The 12932-nt window shown below is 47.5% G+C and overlaps 1 protein-coding gene across 3 annotated transcripts in view; it reads right to left on the reverse strand.

Annotated features, from left to right (window-relative positions):
* naprt (nicotinate phosphoribosyltransferase) overlaps window positions 1-10302 on the reverse strand; it is a 47563-nt gene extending 37261 nt beyond the window's left edge. For all 3 annotated transcript variants that reach the window (XM_072254216.1, XM_072254214.1, XM_072254217.1), the window contains exons 1-4: window positions 9846-10302; window positions 6468-6595; window positions 2527-2609; window positions 272-402 (exon numbers count right to left, since the gene is read on the reverse strand). In XM_072254216.1, coding sequence (XP_072110317.1) covers window positions 272-402; window positions 2527-2609; window positions 6468-6595; window positions 9846-10053 — 550 coding nt within the window. In that variant the 5' untranslated portion in view covers window positions 10054-10302. The remainder of the gene's footprint in view (window positions 1-271; window positions 403-2526; window positions 2610-6467; window positions 6596-9845) is intronic.
* Window positions 10303-12932: the final 2630 nt, after the last annotated feature.

Genomic DNA, 12932 nt, shown 5'->3' on the forward strand with positions numbered 1-12932 from the left:
TCCCCTCCAGCCCCTACACCCCTCCCTGTCTCTGTAACCCCCTCCCTGTGTCTGCAACCCCCTCCATCCCCTACACCCCTCCCTGTCTCTGTGACCCCCTCCGGCCCCTACACTCCTCCCTGTCTCTGTAACCCCTCCATCCCCTACACCCCTCCCTGTCTCTGTAACCCCTTCCTCCCCTCATCCTGTCCAGGATGGGTGTGGTGTGATTGCTCTGACACACAGTTCCCATGGTGCGGGTTGAAATAGACTCTCCCTCCGTCGTCCTCACCTCCAATGTATGAGTACCTCGAGGCCGAGATCCCCCCGTCCGGGCCCTGGGCTCTCCGCAGGCCCAACTCCAGGAGTCGCCTGTCTGGTCCAGCAGCAATACGGAACCTGGCTGCGTTGGTGGCCACCAGGCTAGGGGAACAATATGGTCAACACACTCTCATCTCCCTGTCCCGTCTACTCCCCACCATATCCCCTCCCCAATCCACCTACCCCTGCCCAAAACCCTCCCTTCCCATCTCATCTCCGTCCCATCTACCCCCACCATATCCCCTCCCCAATCCAGCTACCCGCTACCCAAATCCCCCTTTCCCATCCCATCTCCCTGTCCCAACTCCTCCCTCTCTCCCCAACCCTCCCTCTCCCCTCTACGTTCCCTCCACCATCTCGTTTCTCCACCCCCACCCAGTCCTACGCTTCCAGTTGAAAGATTCACCATTTCTCCTCCCACCACTCACCACTCTCTCCCTCACCCTACACTCATTCCTGGTGCATTTGGACGATAAAGATACCTACACCCAGAGGCCACTATATTAGGTAGACCTGCTCACTAGTGCAAAAATCTAAGCTGCCAATCAGGGGGCTACAACTCAAAGCATAAAAGCATGCAGACATGGTCAAGAGGTTCAGATGTTGTTCGGACCGAAAATCAGAATGGGGAAGAAATGTGATCTAAGTGGCTTTGACCTTGGAATAATTGTTGGTACTAGATGGGGTGGTTTGAGTATCTCAGAAACTGCTGATCTCCTGGGGTTTCCACACACAACAGTCTCTAGAGTTCACAGAGGATGGTGAGAAAAACAAAGAAACATCCAGTGAGCAGCAGTTCTGTGGGTAAAAATGCCTGGTTGATGAGAGAGGTCGGGGAGAATGGCCAGACTGGTTCAATCTGAGAGGAAGGTGACAGTAACTCAAATAACCACGCATTACAACAGTGGTGTGCAGAAGAGCAGCTCTGAACCTTGTCAAACTTTGAAGTGGACGGGCTACACTGGCAGAAGGCCAGGAACATACACTGAAAATTCTCCGGACACTGGGAGTCAATGCCTCCCTCTGCAAATGTATCCTTGACTTCCTGACCAATGAACACAATCAGTAAGAACAGGCAGCAACACCTCCGCTACAATTATTCTCAACACTGATGTTCCACCAGGTTGTGTTCTCAGCCCCCTACTCTACTCCCTGTGTACTCATGACAGCCAGGACAGGTCCTGCTCTACCTTTGCAGATGATACCACTGTGGTACCCAAGCAACGATGAGTTGGAGTACAGGATGGAAATAGAGAACTTACTGACACGTTGTCATGACAACCTTTCTGCCAAGGTCAACAAAACCAGAGCTGGTCATTGACTTCAGGAAGCGGGGTAGGGCACATATTCCTGTCTATATTAGCAGAGTTGAAGTTGCAAGCTTCAAGCATGTGGTGACAACATCACCAGCAGTCTGTCCCAATCCAACACAGAGACACCACAGCTAAGAAAATTCACCAACACCTCTACCTCCCCAGGAGGCTGAAGAAATTTAGCCTGCCCCGATCGACCTTTAAAAAACTTTTAATTGCGGCGGAACCTTAGAAAGCATCCCATCCAGATGCATCACAGCAACGGCTCTACACGTGACCGCAAGAAACCGCAGAGAGTTGCGGACACGGCTCAGCCTCCCCTCCATAGACTCTGTCTGCACCTCTGACTGCCTCAGTAAAGCAGCCGGCAAAATCACAGACCCCAGCCACCCAGACATTCTCTCTTCTCCCCCCTCCCACCGGGCAGAAGATACATACCACCACGATCGGGGACAGCCTCAATCCCACTGTTAGAAAACTACTGACTGGTTCCCAGTATGATAAGATAGGACTCTTGACCTCACAGTCAACCTTGTTATGATCTTGCACCTTATTGTCTCCCTGTGCTGCACTTTCTCTGTAACACTCTATTCTGCATCTGTTTTTGTTTTCTGCTCTACGTTGTGCACTGTGTAATGAAATGGTCTGTAATGGACGGCATGCAAAATAATATTTTTCCCCTGTACCTGGGTACACGTGACAATAATAAATAAATACCACCCAGCCGGTCAATAATTTCCACATTTTCTGGATCTTCTCCAGATTTCCAGGGTATTTGTTTTTCAGTGCCTGTGTGATTGTTTGACAGTGCGACAGGCTGACCGTGTGGTTGTTGGTCTTGGTGACGGTGGTGTGTGCAAGGCCTCTAACTAACTAGCAGGAGGAGCACAACCCAGAGATGACGAGGCCTGACCTGGCGTAGTTGACCAGAGTGAGCAATGGCGTCTCCAGGATCTGAACAATCGCCAGCGGACCCTCAACTTCCAACAGCGCGACCTGGAGAGAGATTCACAAACAACACCGAGAGAGGGGTTCAGAAGCAATCCCATCAACAGTGGCTCACAGAGAGATTCGTGAATGCTGTCAGTATCCTCTCACAATACCCTTCTCAACCCGCTCAGTCCCCCTCATTAACAAATAGGCTCAGCAGAGGACGTACTTCAGGTAAAACTCCATCTTCCCCAGAACAATTCCACACTGCCATCACAGAGAGCATCCTCATATCGGCCATTACTGTCTGGCTTGACGCAGCACCCTCTCACCATGTACAAGAACCACAGCGAACTCTCAGGCCATCGGCTGCCATCTACCATCGCTGCAAGACTCGTATGTGCCCGGGACAACCAAGTGGGCAGCAGGAAAAACCATTACGGACACTACCCACTCCGCAAACTGCCTTTTGCAAAAGCTCCCTTCTGGAAAGCATAAAGGGCTATGAAAGCAAAAGCTATGCCATTTTAAAAGTTTCTTCCCCCAAGCACGTAATCTGATCAGCCATTCTAGTTAGAACCCCCCCCCACCTCCTCTATCTATTACCCCTGCCAATGCAGCACTCCATAAACGCTTTAAACCATTTTTATACTGTTGTTTGCATTGTAAATACGTGCAGGTATTTATGTATGCATATTTTACTCTATATCCAGACTTTAACCGCTAACTTTATATTTTATATAATTGTCTATGTGTTGAATGTTTTTTTCTGTTAGATGATGTGCCAACACCCCACAGTAAATTCCTAATACATTAATGCAAATGTACACCACACCCAGCAGCCACTATATTCAGTACCTCCTGTACCTAATAAAGCGGCCACTACTCAATGTGCTGTATGCTGGTGATCTGCTGCTGTTGCCCACCCATCTCAAGGTTTGACATGTCGTGCATTCGGAGATGCTCCTCCGCACATCACTGCTGTTACACGTGGTTGTGTGCAGTTTTGGTCCCCTAATCTGAGGAAAGACATCCTTGCCATAGAGGGAGTACAAAGAAGGTTCACCAGATTGATTCCTGGGATGGCAGGACTTTCATATGAAGAAAGACTGGATGAACTGGGCTTGTACTCATTGGAATTTAGAAGATTGAGGGGGGATCTGATTGAAACGTATAAAATCCTAAAGGGATTGGACAGGCTAGATGCAGGAAGATTGTTCCCGATGTTGGGGAAGTCCAGAACGAGGGGTCACAGTTTGAGGATAAAGGGGAAGCCTTTTAGGACCAAGATTAGGAAAAACTTCTTCACACAGAGAGTGGTGAATCTGTGGAATTCTCTGCCACAGGAAACAGTTGAGGCCAGTTCATCGGCTATATTTAAGAGGGAGTTAGATATGGCCCTTGTGGCTAAGGGGATCAGGGGGTATGGAGGGAAGGCTGGTGCGGGGTTCTGAGTTGGATGATCAGCCATGATCATAATAAATGGCGATGCAGGCTCGAAGGGCCGAATGGCCTACTCCTGCACCTATTTTCTGTGTTTCTATGTTTCTATGTTAGTCGAGTTACTGTCACCTTCTGTCAGACTGAACCAGTCTGGGCATTCTCCTCTGACTTCTCTCACTAACAAGCCGTTTTCACCCACAGAACTGCCGCCCTCTGGATTTTCTTTTGTTTCTCGCTCCATTCTCTGTAAACTCTACAGATTGTCACGTGTGAAAATCCCAGGAGATCAGCAGTTTCCAAGATACTCAAACCACCCCATCTGGCACCAACAATTGTTCCTTGGTCAGAGTCACTTGGATCACATTTCTTCCCCATTCTGATGTTGGGTCTGAACAACAACTGAATCTCTTGATCACGTCTGCATGTTTTTATGCTTTGTGTTGGTGCCACATGATTGGCTGATTAGATATAAGACCCAAAGACCATAAGAGATAGGAGCAGAAGTAGGCCATTTAGCCCATCGAGTCTGCTCCGCCATTCAATCACAGCTGTTCCAATTGTTCCAGTCATCCCCACTCCCCAGCCTTCTCTCCAATCCCTTTGATGCCCTGGCTAATCAAGAACCTGTCTATCTCTGCCTTAAATGCATCCAATGACTTGGCCTCCATAACCGCTCGTGGCAACAAATTCCACAGATTTACTACCCTCTGACTAAAGTAATTTCTCCACATCTCAGTTCTAAAAGGATGTCCTTCAATCCTGAAGTTGTGCCCTCTTGTCCTAGAATCCCCTACCATGGGAAATAACTTTGTCATATCTAACCTGCTCAGGCCTTTTAACATTTGAAATATTTCTATGAGATCCCCCCTCATTCTCCTGAACTCCAAGGAATACAGCCCAAGAGCTGCCAGACGTTCCTCATACGGTAACCCTTTCATTCCAGTATTTGCATTAATGAGCAGGTGCACAGGTGTACCTAATAAACTGGCCATTTAAGTGTGTATGGCGAATAAAGTTAATCTTTGATCCTTCGGAAGGTCTGAACCGAGCCTGTTCATTAGCACTCACAAGGGGACACACGCACGGTCAGAAACAGGGACACATGAAATGATGCGCACCCTCACAGTCCTGTGTAAGTACACACACACTCATGCACAGACCAAGACCTGGATACACTCGCTACCATGCGCACACACACCTGTATACATGTACCTATGAGTATACAGATTTATGTCTGTATAGATACACACACATGCTCGAAGTTTCAAAGTATGTAGATGTCATGATATACTACCTAGGGGTCCATTCTCTTGCAGGCAACTACAGGAAAACAAGGAAATACATCGGATTCTGGTTCATTGAATCTTAGAGAACAAAATATAGTCGAGATTCCCTTTGTTTATTTGGAACACAATGCCATTTAATTGGGACGGGAGGCTGTTGCCGAACAGTTTCAAAACTAGCATCATTTGCATGGCCGTTAGACATTACTGTTCAAACAGCAGTGATTTTTGTTACTGATAGTTGGCAAGAAATAAGCAGTAAGACAGTTCAAAACCGTTTTGCTCACTGCAGTTTCAAGCATTCAGGCTTGGAAACGCCAGAAATGACCAAGGATGTCAATGAAATAATTTCACTACTTCAAGAAGTTAGGGCATATGAAGAATTTGAAGGTATCAACAATCACCTTGAAAATTACAATGAGAATGAAGATTTGGTGGATGTAATCACCGAAAGCATTGTATGAAGGCAGTCTATTATCTCACGCGGTGTCTGCATTGATTGTGTTCATTTACAGTCAATGAAAAGAACTGGCAGTGTACACTGGATGAATTTCTCTGTTGATAATTATTAGGAATTAATACAAAGTTTTATAGTACTGTACTACTTTTGATAGTGTTCTAATTTGCTCTGTATTTCATTTAAATACATAATTTGTTATTCAGTTAACAGTAGTTTATCTTTTAAGTATTTTCATGAAGTCAGGTAATTGGGGCAGCTGCTTAATTAGGCCAAAATGTACAGGTCTCAATGTGTCCTAATTTACCAGAATCCACCGTGCAAAGACAAATGCTGATAGACAACCCATGTACAAAAGATGTCCACACACACACACACACAGGCAAATGTGGGTTTCCTCTGGGCACAGTGCAAAGCTGTACCGATTAGTAGAATAATTGATCACTGTAAACTGTCCTACGATTAGGCTATGGTTAAATCGGCAGGTTGCTTGCCGGTGCGAAAGGGCCTTGTTCCGTGCTGTATTTCCAAATAAATAAATATTCTTCTTTCTCTCTGTCACACCCAAAACCCCCTCTCTGTCCCTCACACACGCAATTCCTCTCTCTCTCACACGCACGCAAACATATTACTCTCTCTCGGACACAAGCGTGCGCGCACACGTACCACGCACCAAGAGACCAGGTAGGGGAGGTGTGTTCTGGGGGGTGGGGGGATTGCCGGTGCCCCGCCGCCGGTTACCTGTGGGAAGACGATCGATCCCTCAGGAACAGCACGCACCGCCACCTCGCGGGTGCTGATGCTGAGCAGGTAGTTGAAGAAGCCTTCCTCTGTGGCGGGAGGGAGCACCGAGCGCAGAAACTGTACGTCTGTGGGGAAGAGCGGTGGGGCCCTGTTACCTCTGATCCGAACAGCGACCAGCCCCACCCTCTCCCACAGTCACTGCGGGTGCGAGCCACCCACGTCACTGTTAGGGAGTCCCCAAACGCACCCGGTAACCCTCACCATAGGAAGCATCCTACCCTGGTGCATCACGGCTCGGTACGGAAACTGCAGAGGGTTCTGGAGACAGCCCAGCACATCACGGAAACCAGCCTCTCCTCCACGGGCTCTGTCGACGCTTCCCGCCCCATCTCGGTAAAGCAAAGACCCCTCCCACCCCAGACATTCTCTCGTCTCCCCCCTCCCATCAGGCAGAAGATACGAAAGGCTGAAAGCTCGTACCGCCAGGCCCAAGGACAGCTTCTACCCCGCTGTTATCAGACTTTTGAACAGGCCTCTCACACATTAAAGTTTGAACTCTCGATCGCTCAGCGATGTGACCCTTGGACATGGTGTGCTCGCTCTGCACTTATTAACTGCAAGACTATACAGAAAGTAATGAATACCACGCAGTCCGTCCCACCATTTACATGGAGCGCTGTCGCAGGGAGGCAGCCTCCGCCATCAGGGAACCTCACCCCACCACCAGGACACGGTCTCTACTCGCTGCTGCTACCAGGAAGCCTCAGGACTCGCACCACCAGGTTATTGACCCTCAACCATCAGGCTCCTGAACCAGAGGGGACGACTTCACTGGCCCCAACACTGAACTGTTCCCACAACCCATGGACTCGCTTTTCAGGGGCTCTTCATCTCGTGTTCTCGATATTTATATCATTTTTTTTGTATTTGCACAGAGTGTCTGCACGCCGGTTGCCTGTCCTGTGGGCGGTCTCTTATAGATTCTTCTCCATATTTAATGTGAATGCCCGCAAGAAAATGAGTCCCAGGATTGTGAACAAACAAATTTACTTTTGAATGTTGAAATTCTGCTTTCTGTTTCCCTCTGTGTAGTCTAAACTTCTCCTGTCTGTGTGTTTATCTATATGCCTTGTTAACGGTGTTAATGTGCCTGCCTCCATCTCTACTTCTGGCAGCTCGTTCCAAATACGCACCAATCTTTGTGTGAAGAATCTGCTCCCCCCCCCCATGTCCGTTTTAAATCTCTGGTCTCTGATCTATGGCTAATTGTCTTTAGCACCCCCCCTCCCTTGGGGAAAATATATGTGCTTTCACCCTATCCATGCCCCTCCTGATCTTACATGGCTCCATCGGGTCATCCCTCAATGCCATATCTTCCCGAGAATAACGTCCTGGTCTACAGTAACTCAGGACCCCTGAGTTCAGAATCTTTTCCCGATCCTGGCTTTGAGTCCCGATGAAGAGCCTTGGCCCGAGACGTTGACACAGCTCGACCCTGAGTTCCTCCAGCATTTTGGCTCTGTTGCTCTGCGTTTCCCGTGTCTCCTCTACTTATGGTAAATCTTTTCTAGTTTAATAACATCTCTCGTCTAACAAGGTGGCCAGAACTGTGCACAGTGCTACGAGTGCGGCCTCACCAACATCTCGTGTGACCTCAACATACAGTGGCTTGCAAAAGTTTGGGCACCCCGGTCAGAATTTCTGTTACTGTGAATAGTTAAGTGAGTAGAAGATGATCTGATCTCCAAAAGCCATAAAGTTAAAGATGAAACATTCTTTTCAACAATTTAAGCAAGATTAGTGTGTTATTTTTGTTTTATACAATTTTAGAGTGGAAAAAAAGGAAAGGAGCACCATGCAAAAGTTTGGGCACCCCAAGAGATTTGAGCTCTCAGATAACTTTTACCAAGGTCTCAGACCTCAATTAGCTTGTTAGGGCTATGGCTTGTTCACAGTCATCGTTAGGAAAGGCCAGGTGATGCAAATTTCAAAGCTTTATAAATACCCTGACTCCTCAAACCTTGTCCCAACAATCAGCAGCCATGGGCTCCTCTAAGCAGCTGCCTAGCACTCTGAAAAGTAAAATAAATGATACCCTCAAAGCAGGAGAAGGCTATCAGAAGATAGCAAAGCATTTTCAGGTAGCCGTTTCCTCAGTTCATAATGTGAGGTCTGGAAGACGAAGAAAACTTTCCGAGAGAACTGCTCACAGGATTGCTAGAAAGGCAAATCAAAACCCCCGTTTGACTGCAAAAGGCCTTCAGGAAGATTTAGCAGACTCTGGGGTGGTGGTGCACTGTTCTACTGTGCAGCGACACCTGCACAAATACGACTTTCATGGAAGAGTCATCAGAAGAAAACCTTTCCTGCATCCTCACCACAAAATTCAGCGTCAGAAGTTTGCAAAGGAACATCTAAACAAGCCTGATGCATTTTGGAAACAAGTCCTGTGGACTGATAAGTTAAAATAGAACTTTTTGGCCACAATGAGCAAAGGTACGTTTGGAGAAAAAGGGTGCAGAATTTCCTGAAAAGAACACCTCTCCAACTGTTCAGCATGGGGGTGGATCGATCATGCTTTGGGCTTGTGTTGCAGCCAGTGGCATGGGGAACATTTCACTGGTAGAGGGAAGAATGAATTCAATTAAATACCAGCAAATTTTGAAAGCGAACATAATACTGTCTGTAAAAAAGCTGAAGATGGAAAGAGGATGGCTTCTACAACAGGATAATGATCCTAAACACACCTCAAAATCCACAATGGACTACCTCAAGAGGCGGAAGCTGAAGATTTTGCCATGGCCCTCACAGTCCCCTGACCTAAACATCATCAAGAATCTGTGGATAGACCTCGCAAGATGCCCCAAGAATCTCACAGAACTAGAAGTCTTTTGCAAGGAAGAATGGGTGAAAATCTCCCAAACAAGAATTGAAAGACTCTTAGCTGGCTACAGAAAGCGTTTACAAGCTGTGACACTTGCCAAAGGGGTGTTACTAAGTACTGACCATGCAGGGTGCCCAAACTTTTGCTTCGGGCCCTTTTCCTTTATTGTTATTTTGAAACTGTAAAAGATGGAAATAAAAAAAGTAATCTTGCTTAAAATATTAAAGAAATGTGTCATCTTTAACTTCATGCCTTTTGCAAATCAGGTCATCTTTCACTCGCTTAGCTATTCACAGTAACAGAAATTTTTGAGCGGGGGGGGGGGGTGCCCAAACTTTTGCATGCCACTGCACCTTTGCATCAGGAGCGAATGAAGGGGAGCATGCCAGACACCGCGTTCAGCTCCTGCCTGTCTGTCTGTGAAAGTGTACCGAGACGCCCCCACGGCGCATCAGCCCCTCCGTGCCCGCCCCCGCCCCGGCGCGACCGACCTTCCCGGCTCAGCTGAAACTCCGACAGGAAGCTCAGGCAGTCCTGCAGCCCCGCGAAGATGGTGAATTCGCCCCCGAGGGGGTTCTTCCTGAAGCAGAGCTCGAACACCGCCCGCTCCCCCTGCCTGCCGCTCTTCCAGTATCCGTAAGCCATGGTGAACTGGTAGAAGTCGGTCAGGAGCGGCTGCACGCTGCGCTTCAGAAACATGCCCGCACCCTTCGCAGACTCGCGGCGCTACCCCCGAACTTTCTCGCCCGCACTCGGCAGCAGGCCTCCACTCCACACTCGGTCACGCCGCACGCCGCCTCTGCACAGACTTCTGGGACCTGTCACCCTGTCGGGTTCCGACACTCGTCCGAGTTGTCTCGGCGTGGCGACCCACAGCGCGCTCAGCCCCCGCCGCCAGCTTTCTCATCTCGCAAAGCAAGCTCGCACAAGTCAAAGTCAAGTTTTATCGTGACACCAACGTGTTCGCGTGGTCACAGTGCAAAACTTTATTGCAACAGCACCGCGGGCACATGGCGTTAGATAAGGAGCATTCACAGGAAAAGATTCGAGATTCACAAGAAAAGATTCAAGATTCACAAGATCATAAGACAGGAGCAGAATTAGGCCATTCTGCCCATCGAGTCTGCTCCATCATTTCATCGTGGCTGATTCTAGATCCCACTCAACCCCTTACACCTGCCTTTTCGCCATATCCTTTGATGCCCTGACTGATGAGGAAACTATTAACTTCCGCCTTAAATATAAGACCATAAGACATAGAAGTAGAATTAGGCCATTTGGCCCATTGAGTCTGCTCCATCATTCAATCATGGCTGATCCTCTTTTCCTCTCCTCAGTCCCACTCCCCAGACTTCTCCCCATAACCTTTGATGCTGTGTCCAATCAAGAACCCATCAATCTCTGCCTTAAATATACCCAACAACCTGGCCTCCTCAGCTGCCTGTGGCAACAAATTCACCACCCTTTGGCTAAAGAAATTTCTCCACATCTGTTTTGAAAGGGCGTCCCTCTATCCTGAGGCTGTGCCCTCTTGTCCTTGACTCCCCCACCATGGGAAACATCCTTTCCACATCTACTCTGTCCAGACCTTTCAATATTCAAAAGGTTTCAATGAGATACCCCCCACCCCTCTGAATTCCAGCAAGTACACACCCAGACCATCAAACATTCCTCGTGTGATAACCCTTTCATTCCTGGAATCATCCTTGTGAACCTCCTCTGGACCCTCTCCAATGCCAGCACATATTTTCTAAGATGAGGGGCCCAAAACTGTTCACAATACTCAAGGTGAGGCCTCATTTACATTTAAGCTTTTTCCTCTGCGAATGCCGTCTATCGGTCACTCTGTGCCTGTGATGCTGCTACAAGCTTTTCATTGCACCCGTGCAGACGACAATGAAGCTCTTTCCCCAGAGCTATAATTGCTCTGAACCAATCGATCAAGCATCATCCATAAATTTGTTATATTGCTACTTTAATAGTGGTTTAATGGCTGTCATGCATCTGAGTTGTGCTTTTGTACTGCTGGACATTGCTTGTACTGGCTGGTTACTTGATTTTATTTATCGTTTATTTATTTATTTGTTGTTTTACAGCATTGAGTAGGAGAGTTGCAAACTCGTTTTTGTTGTATTGGTGCATGACAACTGTACTATGCAATGACAATAAAGATATTTCATTTCATTTCAACTGAATGTTCACTTTGTTAGTGTGGGGCTCCTGCCCAATGGTAGATGTGAGAAGACCGCATGGACCAGATGGTGTGGGTCTTCGATGATCGTTCAAACTGAAGGTCAGGTTTATTGTCATCTGACCTTATTGTCATCAGACCTTGTATATATTGTCATATATACAATCAGATGAAACAACGTCCCTCCAAGACCACAGTGCATCCACATGTATCACACACAGCACATAACACAGAATATTACCACAAATGTCTTGTAGTCTTAGCATCTAAATAAATGTGTTTTGAGAGGGTGGTCATGGAATGCATTATATCCATTTTTCCAGAGAACCTGAACTCACTGCAATTTACCTTCTGGTAAAGCGGGTCCATGATGGACAGTCTTCCAGTAAGATGGTGGCACGCTCAGTCCCTGCAGTCTCCCTGGGTCATCTATGGTGCAATTGTTTGTCCGTTATGTTGTTCTAATGATTGCATACACTGCTGAATATTAAGAACACCAAGTACTGCAAGTCTGCCTCTCTAGCAAGCTGCTGGATAGCAAAGCGGCTGTGTATCATCGGCTTATTGTTTACTGTGCTGCTGCCTGCTGCAGCCAACCTGGTAAGAAGGCATTGGAAGCGGTACCTGGTCCAAGAAATGGAACAAATGTTTGTCTTTGGTGTTTGCCTTATGATCGCAAAACCCTGTATAAAATACTGCAAGTCCAACTCGTTGGAGGGCGAGCTGTGTGGACCAGGCTCTCATGCGTGGTGCCACACAGGGGAGTGAGCGTAGGAGAGAACAGGCAGACTAGAATCCCCACTGGGTTGGTGACTGGCCACTCCCTCCTGTTGGTGCTGCTCTCCAGTTTTCACTCCCAGAAGATGGATTGCCTTCATCTGCAGCTGACCCAGGAGATGAGGAACTGCTCTGGGCTTGTTCTTGCAGAAATGTGGCTCCAGGACAACATCATATACACCATCAGTCTTCAGGCTATGCCATTTAGCAACTTGTGCTAATATTTTTTTTATAACTGTACATGCTTTGCTTGCACCTTGGCCTCATAGGAACATTATACATGTCTAGGTTGATTGACAATTAAACTTGAATTTGACAATCTCTGGAGCATCAGGACTGTAAAGATATTTACCACACCTACATCTGTGTTTATTTACTACAGTTGCACCTTCAATACTATAATTGCAGGCACTCATCAGCAACCTCTAGACCATAGAAATCAATGCCTCCCTCTGCAAGTGGATCTTTGGATTTCCTGATCAACAGATCGCAAACAGTAAGGATAGGAGGAAACACCTCTGCTGCGATTATCCTCAACACTGATGCTCCACCAGGTTGTCTTCAGCCCCCATCTCTACTCCCTGTACTCTCATGACTGACTGGTCAGGTT

The sequence above is a fragment of the Mobula birostris genome, chromosome 3 (assembly GCF_030028105.1).
Source record: "Mobula birostris isolate sMobBir1 chromosome 3, sMobBir1.hap1, whole genome shotgun sequence".
NCBI lineage: Eukaryota > Metazoa > Chordata > Chondrichthyes > Myliobatiformes > Myliobatidae > Mobula > Mobula birostris.